General features: G+C 42.2%; 1 protein-coding gene across 5 annotated transcripts in view; it reads left to right on the top strand.

Moving 5' to 3' along the window:
- The first annotated feature begins 419 nt into the window (after positions 1–419).
- LOC127580520 (hepatocyte growth factor-like) overlaps positions 420–15457 on the top strand; it is a 44352-nt gene continuing 29314 nt past the window's right edge. For 3 of the 5 annotated variants that reach the window (XM_052034108.1, XM_052034106.1, XM_052034105.1), the window contains exons 1-8: positions 420–529; positions 4080–4233; positions 8281–8393; positions 11124–11238; positions 13174–13316; positions 13590–13710; positions 14349–14467; positions 15237–15402. In XM_052034108.1, coding sequence (XP_051890068.1) covers positions 478–529; positions 4080–4233; positions 8281–8393; positions 11124–11238; positions 13174–13316; positions 13590–13710; positions 14349–14467; positions 15237–15402 — 983 coding nt within the window. In that variant the 5' untranslated portion in view covers positions 420–477. Of the gene's footprint in view, positions 530–4079; positions 4234–7830; positions 8149–8280; positions 8394–11123; positions 11239–13173; positions 13317–13589; positions 13711–14348; positions 14468–15236; positions 15403–15457 lie in introns of those variants that run through there. The other 2 variants (XM_052034109.1, XM_052034110.1) reach the window with 2 other exon arrangements.

The raw sequence follows: 15457 nt of genomic DNA, 5'->3' as shown, positions 1-15457 counted from the left end.
TCAATTAGTTGAAACAGTATGAATTGGGTCTTGAACTAGTGACCGGGCATGACAATGTCTTCACCGTCGCGGATTACGTGAACAATTATCTAAAACAGCTCTTTGCGTTTTGTTGACAATTCACCAGCGAAGCAATGTATTGCGAGAATAGTAGCAACACGATCATGGTTTGGTAATTGCTGATTTCTATATTTCAATCATCCCTGTAGATTGCCAGGAGTCATTCGGAAACCTGGTCATCTGATTCTGGAATCCTTATTCCGTATCGTGTTGACCAAAATATCCCAAATCAGCGGAGCAGCACGGGGACTGGTGGAGACCGGTGAGGGGCGGGGATGTAACGGGATTGGTTGGCTTGAGAGCAGATTTTACAGGAATAAAACGCACTTTCCTGGCTATGTTTGGCAAAACATTGTAACGAGAGGATAAAACTCCAGGAGCCCCATCGGATAGTTCTGCGCGTTGCTGACATTCACCATGCTGGGGACAGCGAGAATCCTGTTGTTACTCTGCACCCTCATCCTGACAGGTTTGATGTTTCCTACTTTGTGTGTGCGTGTGTCTGAGGCGGTGTGGAAGTGGCGGTGCTGAGAGTCCAGTGGGAGCGCTGAGTGAATCCAACGGGACTCCAGACCTGAGAACTTGAATGGAAATAGCGAGGAAATGTTTGGATGTCTTTGGATGGAAGCTGGGAATGTTCCTGAGGGAGTCAAACTCAGAGAGTGCTTGAACTGTGATAATGTAACTGTAGTAACTTTGGTGATGTTATTGTGTAGGACGCAAACTTTTGAGTGACAAACAGAGGCTGTTATTCAGATACCCGGAATAGGCTCAAGGTCTTCTGCGCCTCACTTATTGGAAATGGCCCCGGGTTATTCCTCCTTTAATCGTAATGAACGACTCGGGTCCTTTCAGGAAAATTGTGAATGAAATGTTACCCACCGACCCCGCCTCTCTCAACAGACACTTGGGTCACGGTTCATTGGTGCAGGACTCTATGCTGCTTTGTTTAACCGCGTCACTACCTTGGACCATTGGGAGTGTTTTGGGACGGGAACTGATGTTGCGGAACCGGACAGTTAACGAGAACTTAATAGTTGTTCCATTTGAGGTGACAGTTCCGCAGACATTAACCATGTGTCTTTCCCCCTTTTATTCTGGATGTCTCATTGATTAGCGAAATACAGTGAAGTGTCGGAGGAGATTGCGATGCTGTCTGTGGGGTAATTACCATATGCACTGTAATTTCACGCTTGGTGGAGTTTTTCCCTAGAGGATGACTGAGACCTCCCTGTCAACGTTGCAACTGTCCAGAACTCAATCTTCTCCCTGTCAGGGTGATGGGACAGACGCCTATCTCCACCACACTCGCGTCTTCCTCTCCCACCGTTTAGATCTTACTCCAAAAGTAAATGTTAGAGGAAAGAAAATAACTTCACCCTTTCTACTGAGAAGATTCTGTCTTTAATGAGTACAATTAATTTAACTCAGAGCCCACCCTTAATGGCAGAAAAGAAACAGAAAAAAATGAATTTGATTGGATTGCGCTCGATATGGCGAAGGAACTTTTTCAGTAGAAACGTGACCGGATAGCCAGCAGTGATACTGCGGGAATTGTTTAACTCTGCAGAGTGATCACTGTTGGTCGCTGAGGGTGATTACTGACCTAACAACCGAATAACATCCAGACACGCATTTTGCTATTGCCAGCCCCGGGACGTCACCTTTAATTCCATGAGTTTAATTGTGATCTTAGAATATATCCGGCCAATGGTTGGATTGTTAAATGAGGATTACACTTTGTATGTAGTGCATGGAGTGTACAATGAGGATGGCCCTCTGCATATAGTCCAACGTCTAACGCCGACGACTCCTGCTCAGGCAGTGAACGTTTAGTAGTTGATGCCGCAGTAAACCACAGCGGCGAATTTCCATTTCATTTTCAGTGAGAGAGATCTGACTGCATCAACAAACTCTTTATTTTGTTGAGGTGCCGCTTTTCCAGCCGTGTCGGCAGTTTAGAGAATCCAGTTTGGACTGCCGATGCTCACTCCTGGTCCTGCTGCTCCTGGCGACCTGAGACACGCCAGAACGCAAACGACGAACCCTGACACATCCTGAAAACACATCCTCGAGCACAGTTCATGTTTCCCGCAGAGGCCCTATTTTCATTTCACTTTCGTTTGCAGGTGTTCAATTTGTTTCATTTGTAATAATGACATCAGAGATATATTTGCATTGTTTCTTGATCATCAGAAATAACTCAACGATAACTATAGCGGTCTGCAAGTTCACGATTTGAGTGTAAAATGGGCTCTGGGGTTAATCGTAGGGCGGTAACTTGATCCTCTGTTCTACAGACATCTGCAGTGAAAGATCTGCCCATGTGACTCTGAACCAGCAGGTGAACCCACAAACGTTGGACGCCTGCGGGCTGATGGGTCGTGCAATCTCTTGTATGACAGGGGCAGTCTCAGATCATCAGTGGGTTCATTGTGCACGTTGTTGTCAGTGAAGGGTGGTGATTAATAAGGGTAAAATAATTCCTGGATTAAGATCGATATTTGCCCTGTGACAATGTACCAGAAAAAGTTCTTAATAAACTGGTTTCCTTGAGCCTGACTTGTGTATAGTTGCAAACGGCGGTGTGAGATGCTCAGTCAAGATCCTGCTGAATAGCTAAACCTCTTATTGTCACTGCTGGCTGCTGAAATGAGTTTGAAATCAGCAGCAGAGTTGTCTCTTCCGCATTTTTACAGATTTGCCGTTGAAGGGAACAGCATGTTTGAAGACTAAGGAACTGTGAATTGCAGCGTTCTTATCGAAAGGAGACCGGTGTGAACTGAAGCATTAGAATGGATGAGTCTTGTTTCAGTTATTGGCAAGCTACCACAGACCATCAATTAAGTAAACACTGGGAGAATCAGGGATTGCTATCGGCAGGTCATTTGTGATCAACAGTAGAGTTTTTTCTTTGAATAAATGATATCCAGGGGACATATGGATTCTGAAAAAAGCATTGGAAAAGCTACTGCATAAAGCATGGGATAAAGACGTATGACTGAAGTGACTATTTGGAGGCATCAAAGAGAAGTGGTACAAGGATTTTTATCAAAGTAGAAAGGGTGGAAATTATGTTGGGAGCCACTCTGATTTACTCTGAATTTTACTTTGATTTGGAGAATAATACTAGACTTGGCCAAAGATGTTAAATTATGGGGAACATGACACACTGTACTGACAGATCACAGGGAGGTCTGGGCAACAAAATGAGAGTTGTAGTTCACTGCTAAATGTCAGAGTTAAGGTAGGTCAGAGGAAGGAAAGGCATCTTAATGGGACTGGGGGCTACTGACATGCAGATGCAAAGGTCAATAAATTATAAAACTAAGAGAGATTTTGTTTTGCATACTCTATGCACTGTACACAATAAGGGCTGCCCTTTGTATCCTGTGAATGAAGTGTACAAATGAGGATTGCACTTTGCATCCAGTGCATGGAGTGTACAATTAAAGATTGCCCTCTATATATGGTCCAAGGAACAAAAAACTAATTTCAGTTTTCTGCAAGATTTTGAGCTGGAGCTGATGTATTGTGCATAGTTTTAGGCACCCCTTGTAAAGAAGAATTCAAAAACAATGGAAATAATTCAATGCAGATCACCAGAGATGACAGTTTGGAATTAAGAACAAAGATGTGAGAAGTTGATGGCTTTTTTCAAGTTGATAAATATAAAGGGGTGCCCTTTATTATAATTTTGAAAACTTGGGTAGTGATGGTCATTGAAAGGATTGAGCTACACAAGTGTGGAACCAGTACAGGTTCACAGAAGTTGATGGGCCGATTTGGACTGTTACTGTGCCAGTTTATTTTATAAGGTGTTTGGTTTGATTTTGACTTCTGTTTTGCACTAAATGTGTTAAAGTTGATAAGATTTTGGGATGTGTTTTAATGAAAACAATGCATCAGAACTCAATACTGCCCTGTGTTTGCAATGCTCATGGTCAGTTAATGAACTTGGTTCAAGATACAGAAATACCTTAAATCAGTTAAATATTTATTTTTCCCTTTCTTTTCAGTCGACATAACCTCAGCAGGAAAAAATGCCCTTCATGATTTTCTGAAAACATCTGGATTTATGCTGACTATGTCCCTACCGCATAAGACTCAAAAAATGAACTCTGTTGAACAATGTGCAAAGCGATGTACAAAATACAAAAGATTTGTTTGCAGGTAAATAAACACTGAATGTTGCAGTGCATGTATAATCCCAGCACTATACATGACATAATCAGAGCATTATGGAGTTGCATGCCACCGACCGGTTACTGGTTGCCTGATTGTTCCTACCTTATCAATCTTATCTTGGCACACATCCTCACCTTCTCACTATCACTCTTAACTGCCTCACGAGCTTAAATTCTCATTGGTATCTCAGCCTCGCCTACAATGGTTGCTTAGTGTTTCTTGAGCGGCTCTGACGGAGGATAGTGGAATAAAGAATACTTTTGGAAGTATTATGCAGAAGTAACAATGCTCTGCGGTGCACAAAATTACGCTCAGTCACTGGAGCATTGCTCCAGCTAATTACAAGGCAAGCTAGTTCCGATTCACTTTGATGCATTGGGTGGCAGCCATTCCATTACCAACCCTGTTGTGATATGGTTTCAAGGTGCAGGAACTGCATTTTGCAGGCATTCTCCACTCTCCCATCAAAATTTTGTGGTGGTAATGAACTTTCTTGATGACAAGAAAGTGACTGCACCTGCATGTGAGGTAGACTTGAATTGGCAATTTAAACCTTAAACTGCAGGGTCTTCCATTTCATTTCAATCTAATATTTTTCTGTGCTAATTCAAATGAAAATCTTGTCAATAGCAGTCTGCAATTTCTCGGTCTTTACTGGTCCATCATATTGGCAGATCTGTTCAGAAAATGTTTTGGTAGGGAGAGTTTTTCTCTGAAAGAGTTAATTATGTATGCAGAACAAAACAAAATTTTCCATATGATGTCTATGTATCTATTCATTCACCTATGTAGTCATCAGAGTTAACATCATCATATAGATATTCCCTGCCCCTTAAATATTTATTTCCACCATTCCGGTTTGACCAGCTGGTCCATGCAAACACCTGCCTTCCACACGGCTGCCTGGTGCTGGGGTGTGGGCAGTGAAGGGAGAGAGCCTAAGATGAGAATGGCTCTGTTGGCAAGGCGAGGGAAAGGGTGGAGGTGTGTCAGGGAGATGAGCTGAAGATGGCATCGGAGGCTAGATGCACTACTTTTGAAAGGTTTTATCATGAGGAGTGCCTTTTATGAAGGAGTGTGAACTGGAAGGGTTGGAAGAGACTGCATTGTGATCTGGAAGAAATGGGGAAATAATGCCTCATGGCCAGGGTGGAGGGAAAGCTGATCAGAATGGGGTAAGGAAAATGGAGAGAGTCCAGCTCTGATGAAGGATTCATGCCGTCTTTAATGGATAAACAGAATGCCATCTTCAAGTGGGGGTTGGGGTGCTGCTGGGGGAGAGATTGGTAGCATCACTTTGAGCAATCAGAGTATAATGACCTCAAACTTGATTGTGTGGCAGTGCGCATTCAGCTCTACATGATTGACCTTTCCCTGGAGTGAACATAACAACCACATTTAGGTCATATCCTGTTACTCTGGAAATTCAGCTGGGCACTCTCACTTTTCCAGGTCAGATCTGCATCAAGTGATTTCATTCCCATGCAATGTGGGAGGAATTAGACAAGCTTGTTCCAAGAAGCAATCATTGTTGATCATTCTAGGAACAACCACACTTACGATGTGCTACTCGAGGCTGGGACTGCACTAAATCCCATTATTTACCTGCTATCCTTCATGTATCTCCCCCCACCCCTGCGTCTCTCTGACTGACTGGACCCCAGCCCAGATCCTGAATCTGATGTGGCACGTCCTCCCTGAACCTCCAACTGCTGAATGCAAACTCTGGCTACCCAGTGGTACTGAGAGGCATTTGTAGTAGTGAAATAGCCCACACATGCAGAGATGGCGATGTCTTGGAGAGAAGAGGAACTGGAGGAACAAATGATTTGTGAAGCTGGATTTGGGGAAGTGATTTACAGCACAGAAGTGGGCCCTGTAGCCCAACAGGTCGATGATGACCGAGTGCCCATCCAGGCTCGTCCCATTTGCCTGTGTTTGGCCCATATCCTTCCAAACCTTCCGATCCAACAGGTACATTAAAAGTTGTTATTGTACCTGTATCAACCACTTCCTCTGGCAGTTCACTCCCTATACAGACCACCTTCTGTGTGTAAAACAAAAATAGTTGCCCCTCAAATTCCTATTAAATCTTTCCTCTCTCACCTTAAACCTATACCCTCTAGTTCTTGATTCCCCAACCCTGAGAAAAAGGCTGAGTGCATTCCCCCTATCTCTGCCCCTCATGACTGCACACACCTGTGAGATCACTTCTTAGTCTCCTTTGCTCCAAAGAAAAATGTCCGAGTCCGTCCAACCTCTCCCTATAACCCAGTCCCTCAAGTCCTAGCAAGGTCAGTCAGTTTAAAAAAAAGGTGGGTTGAAATAGGTGTCGGGTGATGGTGAAGTGTGGCCCATTTTACAGAGTGATCCTTTCTTCTCTACAATCATCATTAAACTTAGGTGGGAGCATCAAAGAGATTTGTGTGCTCTAGATCAAGAGTACAAAAATATTGGGAAACTGAGTCAGTCAAAGAAGCACTGAGTTAAATACAATTAAATGTTCTTAAAATATTAGCTTCTGGGATATTTTGAAGCAACTTAAATTAGCCTTCTAGTATATAACATCAGAGTTGAAGAGAACTGGAGACAAGATTGATACACCTGATATATCACCAGCTTTCTCGCCTTCTCTCTGGAAAGCCCTGCCAACTTGGCACTGACACATTCCACAGGTTTCCAATTGTTCTTTGGTCTCCCTCTCTCAAATGAAAGATTCTGATCATTTGCAGATTAAATCCTCCGAATATACCTTTATATTTCTTCATCATAAGCTCAATTTCCACAAGAGCCGAATGATAGAATACACTTTATTGTAATATCTTAAATATTGTCTTTGGTAACATTAGCCACTGGGAATAGATTAGCATCACTGGCCTGTGATAGATGCAGAGTTATACAGCATGGAAACAAGTCTTTCAGGCTGGTTCATCCTTACTGACCGAATTGCCTAGCTACACTAATCCCATTTTCCTGCATTTGGCCCATATCCCTCTGTTCCTTTCCTATCTATGTGCCTGTAAAATTGCTTTTTAAACACTGTGATTGTATCTGCCTCTACCATTTCCTCTGGCAGGTTGTTCCATGTATCCACCACCTAATATATGAACAAGTTGCTTCTCAGATCTCCTTTAAATCATTTCCCTCCAGCCTTAAACTGATGCCCTCTTGTTTTAGACCCCCTTACACTTGTGACTATCTTGCCTATCTTTGCTTTTCATAATTTTACAAACCTCTATAAGGTCGCCTCTCAGTCTTCTGCACTCCAGTGATACCAATCCTAGCCTGTCCAAACTCTCCTTGTAACTGAAGCCCTCCATTCCAGGCAACATCCTGGTGAATCGCTCCTGCCCTCTTTCTGATGCTACCACATCTTTTCTATAGCGTGGTGACCAGAAATGCACACAATATTTTAAGTGTGGCTAACTAATGTCTCGTACAGCTGCAACGTCGTATCCCAACTCAATAAACTCAGTAAGTGAACATAATTTGCAATGAATTGCAATGATGATTAATTCAATTTATTGCATGTTAGTTTTCTGGGCTGCACCTGCATTTATTGAGACACAAGAGACTGCAGGTGCTGGGATCTGGAGTAACAAACAAGATGCCGGAGGATCTCGGAGGGTGGAGCAGCATCTATGGGAGAAAAGAAATTGTCCATGTTTCGAGTGGAAACCCTGCATCAGGAGCTTGTTTGTTAATCCTGCATTGATTGCAATGGTTTTCAAATTAATTCGAAAGATCACGAAACCATGAGTTGAGCTAAATATAATTTGTTCCTAAAAGTGTACATTCTTTTGCACCACTTTACTGGACTTTCTTCAGGTGATGTTATGCGAATTGAACCAACGCAGCAACGATGCTGTCCCGGTGTCTTCAGGACATGTTTATTCATCTGTGCGTTCTGCATCTAGTCAGAATAATTCCATTATTACTCGCAGCAAGTATCACAATGGCAGGAGTTAGTTTATTTGTTGTCTTGTGATGGGTCAAAACAAAGTGGGTCTAACTTGCTGCTTTGATTTCCAGGGCGTTTTATTTTGTTACGAGTGAGAAGCGATGTCATTTGCTATCATTTAACAGCAAAACAAAAGGGGTAAAAGGAGAGCAAACTCCAAGATGTGACCTTTATGAGAGAAAAGGTAATGTCAATGAAAACTGAAGCAGTGCGTGATCTGATTTGGGAAACGTGTACTTGCAGGTGAATTGTTATTTAAGAAGTGGCCGAAACATACGAATTAGGACCGGGATCTGCTCTGCCATTCAATATTATTATGGCTGATCTAATTGTAATCGTAACTCTTAATTCTAACCCCTGCCCCCACCCGGGTGACCTTTCAACCCCTTATTCAGCTAACGTTCCCTTAAAATATTCACTCTGCTTTCACCGTCCTTTAGAGAAAGAGGCAGAGTCGTACAGTTCGGCAACAGGCCCTTCAGCCCACCGTGGCTATGCCGCCCATGTGCCTATCTACACTAATCCTATTTAGCCGCATCGTTTCTGCCTCATCCTGTGCCCCCTCACCCCCACTCCCCCTGCTTCACCTTGCGGCCGGTTCCTTGGTTGGTCGCTCCCCCGCTCCTGCTTCACCCTACACGGTCCGCTCGGCCACCATCCTTTCAGGTCCGCTTGAGGTCCATTCCGTTCTCTCTTTCAGGTCCACTAGAGCCTCAGCCTGTCGGGTCCGCACCCTGTTCGCCAGGGGGCCGCCTCTCCACGCCGCCCGCTAACTCTGTGCCTCTACGTGGTTCCCGCTCGCTTCGCTCTGCCTTCTCAGCCTGTTCTTGCCTCACCCAACCTGGTCCGCTGGCTTGTCCACCGCATCTCTTCGCAGTGCCCGGTCCGCCTCCAATCTCTCCGCTTCACCTTGCGGTCGATAGCCGGACAGGTTACCCCCGCGCTGACTACACGATTCTCTCGACCCTCTCCCTTTCAGGTCCGCTTGAGCTCCGCCCCGGCCTCTCCCTTTCAGGTCCGCTTGCGCAGCACCTTTGGTGTATCCCTTTCAGGTCCGCTTGAGCTTCACTCTGCTCGGTCCGCATCCAGTTTGCCAGATGCACTCGGGTCATCCTCCTTCCTCTGCGCTTCCCCCCGCCGCCCGCTAACTCCTCGTGGTTGCCTCCGCCTTCCAAGCCTGTCCTTGCTTCACCCGACCTGGTCTGCTGGCTCGTCACCCCGCATCTATTCACTGTGCCTGGCCCACGTCCAATCCCCCTGCGCTCCCCGCTTCACCCTACGGCTCATTATTCTTGCTCATTCCTTGGTTAGTTGCCCCCACGCCCGGTCCGTCCCTGTTCCTGGTTCACCCGACACGGTCCGCTTCGGCCATCACGCCTTCAGGTCCGCTTGCGCAGCTCTTCGGCGTATCCCTTTCAGGTCCGCCCGAGCTTCATCCTTCCCGGTCCGCACCGGGTTTGCCTGATGCACCCCGGGTTATCCTGCTGCCTCTGCGCTACCCCCTCCGCCCGCTAATCTGTGCCCGACGTGGTTCGCTCTCCCTTCGCTCTGTCTTCTCAGCCTGTTCTCGCCTCAACCAACCTGGTCCGCTGGCTCATCGACCGCATCTCTTCTCATTGCCCGGTCCACTTCCAAGTACCCTGCTTCACCCTGCGGCGGAAGAGGGTCCTAAACACTCATGAACCTCTGAGAGAACTTGAAAAATTGACTTGAATGGGCAGCCTCCTATTCTTAAACATTAACCAATAGTTCTAGATTCTCCCACGAGAAAACAACCTCTCCCGAACAATAACGTCAAGACTCTTTAAGGACGTACGTGTTTTAATGGTTGCCTCTCACTCTTCTACACCTCAGTAGATACAAGTCCAATCTGTTCAATCTTTCTGCATTAAACAACTATATCCAATCAACCTCTTCTGAACTGTTTCCACTGCATTCATATCTTTACTTAAATAAGGAGAATAAATATTGTACACGGTATTTCAGATGAAGTCTCACCAATGCCCTGTAAAATGAAGCATTGGTATTCAATTCCCCTCACAGTAAACAGCAAATTTCTGTTACTTATTGTGGCACAGAAGGAGGCCATTTATCCTACTGGACCCAGGCTGATTCATAGTAGAGCAGTACCATCAGTCCCATTCCTGTTTCTTAATTCCCTGCAACTCTGGCCATTAACCTAACCGAGGGTAATGCAGAGTTTTGTGAGTATCAGCACGTTTTGGAGAAGGGAGGTAATTGGAGCATTCAGTAGAAACTAATGCGGTCACAGAGAGGACATGCAAACTCCACACAGACAGTTAGTCAGCTCAGGCTTGAACCTGGGTCCCTGCAACGGTGAAGCATTCCTAATCACTTGTGTATTTGGCCATTAAAATTCTTGTTTAATTCATCCATTCTCCTCTAATTTTCCATTATTAATTTCCTAAACTTGCTTTCTGCAGCTCTAACACTCATCCTATTAACCCTTTTGTTTTCAAGATATCTGCAGAAACTCTTAGATCTGTTTGGAATATATCTAGTCATTGAATTCTGAAATATCTCATTGAATGTTAGCATTTTCATCTCAATTGACTGATCTGAAGACCTAATTTGCCAGTTCACTCTACTTGTTCTACCTTTTATACCCTCATAATGGCCCCCATTTTAGTTTAAAATACCACCCCCTAGGAAGGTTGGCCATAATGTAAAGTGAGAGGACCTTTCCTATGATGATGAGGTTCTTTCTCCTTGTCTGCAATGTGCATTGGGTAGTCAAAACAGAAGTAGAAGGGGGATGATGGCTCAATCTTTGCCTTATCTTGTACATGTGAAAAGTTGTCATCTTAGAAAAGTGCTTGCTTTAATGCATATTAAATAAAATGCATTAATTTAGGGGTGTTTCATATAAACAGAATTCTATTTTTATTGGCAGATTTCATTAGAGAATGCATTATTGGGAAAGGAAAAAACTACCAGGGTATAAAGTCGGTGACAGAAAGTGGACAAACATGTCAGTACTGGAGTTCGACAATCCCACACGATCATCGGTAACTTTCAAAAGCATATTTGGACTTGAAATACGTCATTTATTTATTTCATTAATGATAGCCATTCCAAAGGACCTATACCACCCATGTTTATGTTCATCTGACACAATTGTGAATGTGCTTAACACTCAGACACTTAGGGACTATCTAGTTCTTCTGATTCTCTTATGTGTAGATTTTTAAACTTCAAGTTGGGATTATTTAGCTACCAACTCTTAATTTACCTCCCCTTCTCCTGCTCTTTCAACCTTGTGTCTCAAAAATCTCATGTGCAGGACACCAGTTGCTTTGACTTCACAGTGATTAAATGGGCTCTTGTAGAAATAACAAAGGACCATACCAGAGATCAATTAAAAGTAATTGGCTGCATAGAAAGGTTACAAACTATCATGAAAAATATTTTAATAAAATGACATACCACAAAGGTGTGTATGGAAGATGTGTTTTTAATTTTTTGTTCTGTTAACAAATCGTTCAAAAAGAGAAATATACTTTTCATTAGTCCTTTAACAAAGATTTCAGTCCTCTGGTACACTACACACATGATATTGGCTTATCAATCTCCAGGGAGGTAATTCAAGCTAAACCTTTGATTCTTCCAATATACTTTTTACCACTCACAAAAGAATGCTCTCATTCTTCTAAGATTAGTAACTTACAGATGTTCTGACATTTTTCATGACTTTTCTAAGGAAATGTGGAGAACATACACAATTCACTCACATGATTATTTCATATGCTGATTGCCACTTATTGAAAAACGACAAAAATCCACCTTTGGAAGCTCTCAGGGATGTCGTCAGAATGTCCAAGTAACAACCTTTTATCCATTAAAAGAAATATGCTTTGTGACTAAATTTTTAATGCTGTTTGCATACTTCAAAAGGATCTAGAGTTTTTTTGACCAATATAGTTTGCACAATTTTTAAGTTCACCCCTTTCTGTACAAATGTATTTATTTTATGATTTAGAACTGTGCATTTTCAAGTTCTGCTTGGAGTGAATTTGAAATTGTTTGTTTATGTGGCTGTTTTTCCCAGTATTAATTTGGCATGGAATCAGAACCTGATTTCAGGATCTACTTTGTCACAAAAAAAAACAAACTGCTGGAGGAATTCAGCATCTGTGGAGGCAGAAGGATGGTTGATATTTCGCGTTGAGACCCTGCACACATTTTGTCCATTTTTAGAAACAAAAGTCACAAGTGGATTTTTGTTGTTATTTTAATTCACCCTCTCCTACCCCCTTCCCCACCCTAGCTATTTAGTGAGCACATGGATGTCAAGGCTGATGCTATAAAGATGATAATTTTTAACATGATCTTAATACTTGAAGATGATTTCCAAAAAAAATGAACATAGGTGAATATACGCAATTCTGACATGCAAAAAGGCAGCAGATATAAAGCAGGACATGTGGATTAGTGTTTTGAACTTTCAGAGAAATGGAAAAGAGTAAACACAAATTTTGTTTCCATGCAGTGTTTCTTATTCTTATTAACCGTGTTAGGTTGAGGAATATCCATGTTGCATCAGATGTTGGTATCATCCCCGTCTTGCAGACATACTGTTTGATCAAATGCAGAGTAAAACCCAGTAATAAATCATAGGTTGTATGTCCTTCACTTTGCATTGGTATCCTTGAATAAAGTTGTTAATTATGATGAAATCCTACATTTTCTGTGCTGTTAATTCAATTCATAGAACTAAACTGAGATTTTTTCAATCTTATAGCTAGATGGTATTTTATTAAACCAGACTGAACTAGATTAAAAGCAAGTTCCCAGAGGAGAAAGGAAAGGGAAGTTGAAAACATCCAGATGATGTTAAATTTATCTGGTTACACACTTGGAAACCCAATATATTTTGTAAATTTTAGACTGGATATGAGCTGCATGTATCTTTGACTTGAACCAAATTTTATCTGTTTAACTAGGTTCTTGCCTTCAAATAAATGGAATAAGAAGCTACAGGAGAACTATTGCAGGAATCCAAGGGGTGACGAAGGTGGTCCATGGTGTTTTACAACGGATCCAAAGATTCGGCTGGAGAGCTGCGCCATTCCACAATGTTCAGAAGGTAACATGTTCTCTTTTGAGATGCTAAGAAATTCTGAAGCTCTTTTCCCTAAATCTTTAAATGTGGTTTGCAAAATTGGATTCAAATGGATCAGTAAAGTTAAGGGTCTGTATTTAGAACAAGCATCTCTTATAGTTTGGGTTGGCTTTGAATGATATGTATCAATGTTGCGGGAGATGCCCTTGCTCTTAAATATTCATTCCAGTTCACTCTTTTCCTGCCATCTTTTATTTTAAAACTCCTTTTTAAGAATTGTCCTGTTTTAATATTCAGTTGAATGTATGACGTGTAATGGGGAAGGCTACAGAGGACCCATGGACCACACGGTGTCTGGAAAGGAATGTCAGCGTTGGGATTTGCAAAAGCCACATAGTCACAGATTCAATCCTGAACGGTGAGAGACACTGTAGTGCAAGGATGCTTGCTATTTCACAGTCCTTCATCAGCCAAAATGCTTTAAATGACTCGACTAAGTTGATCATTTTGCTAGCTATTCAGTGGTACTCAATACTGACCTGCAGAATTTGACAACAGATTCAATTTAACAAATAACTAAAGGCATCAATACTTAAAACTTGGACTGAGTTGAAGAACTCACTCAGACTGAGCTCTACAGTTTCTTTCAAGAGTGCTCAGAAAACTTCCCCTAATTTGGCATAATGGAAATCTTGAGGGTAGTTGATGTGGGTGGAAAAATACTCAGACTGATGCAGTGACAAGCTGTTAGAATTTTGCACTGAATCCATGATAATTGAGTCTTACATGGAAGCTGAATGTGCTTATCATTTGCATTAGTTGCCTGAAATGATTGTGTTATATTAGTATTTCCACGTAGAATAATTGCACAGTATTGGTATGCCAACAATGTCGTGTTCCAAAATCTTTGTCAGTTTTGTACAACACTCCCCTCTTCTTAAGTTATATGAAACTTCTTGGATATATTTGAATTTGACTTTGTTTTATCTATTGCATTGAGAGTGCTTTAAACATCATTCGAATCAGCCATCGCAACTGTTTTGGTTTAATATGCAGATTTCCCGATAAGGGGCTCGATGATAATTATTGCCGAAATCCAAACGGCCTTGCGAAGCCCTGGTGTTATACTCTTGACCCCAAGACCCCTTGGGAATATTGTGCAATTAAGGAATGTGGTGAGTATTTTTTTCCCTCTTTTATTACTTGAAAATAAAAGAAGTTGGCTTTCCACATGCCCAGCAATTTATCCTGAAGTCCATGATCTTTGCTGGTCCCTTCTATAGTTTATAAAAACAGTCAATCCTATAGTCCAGTGGTGTGATTCATTTTCCTTCATACACAAATGCTAGCTGGGGATAAAAACTGAGTGATCACAGTTAACCTTTTGCATTGTATTGTTAGCAGAAGAAATCAGACTAATAAGTGTTATTTACAAAACTCCCCTTCCTCTGCCTCTGATCATGAACTGCACATTAATGACTCAGAAACTGACCTTTGGAGTTCAGCTAACCATTTGGGAATCTAATTAAACCACAGTCACTCTCGAGACTTTTTTAAATGCAGGAAGTGTCTTGAAGCTTCTCAACTTGTTTTCCTTCTTTGTGTATTTCCTCAATCTCTAAGTTTATCCAATAGATTGTCTTGGGATATTTACTTATTGAGATGTTTATTCATTTTACGAAGAAGCACAAATGAATATAATTGCCAACGTGAATATATTTTAGCATTTAGCACTTTTCCGAAAAATGTGTGGTGGAAATTTGTTTTATTGAACCAAATATCAGGAGGGCGGAGTATGTTCAGTGCTAAAGGTCAAAGTCAGTTTATTCCTCCTTTGGATGTTAATGCTGGATTTGTGAGCTTGATAGTAACTTCCAAATGTCATAAACAACTCAATTCTCCAAACCGAGTTGTTTAAAAATATATCTCTTTGAAATGTTCCAGTTCATAATTGTGATCATGATCTGGAAGTGACCACAGAATGTTTCAAGGGGCTGGGGGAAAGTTACAGAGGGACGGTGAACACCACCCCTTCGGGAATCCCCTGCCAGCGGTGGGATTTGCAGACTCCTCATCGCCACAGCTTCATTCCTGAGGACTATAAGTGCAAGTGAGTAATCGAGGTTTCAGCTCAAGTTATAAACCTTGTGTATTGTTCCTTCGTT

The sequence above is a fragment of the Pristis pectinata genome, chromosome 19 (genome assembly GCF_009764475.1).
Source record: "Pristis pectinata isolate sPriPec2 chromosome 19, sPriPec2.1.pri, whole genome shotgun sequence".
Lineage (NCBI taxonomy): Eukaryota > Metazoa > Chordata > Chondrichthyes > Rhinopristiformes > Pristidae > Pristis > Pristis pectinata.
This window is presented reverse-complemented; position numbering and strand designations above follow the sequence as displayed.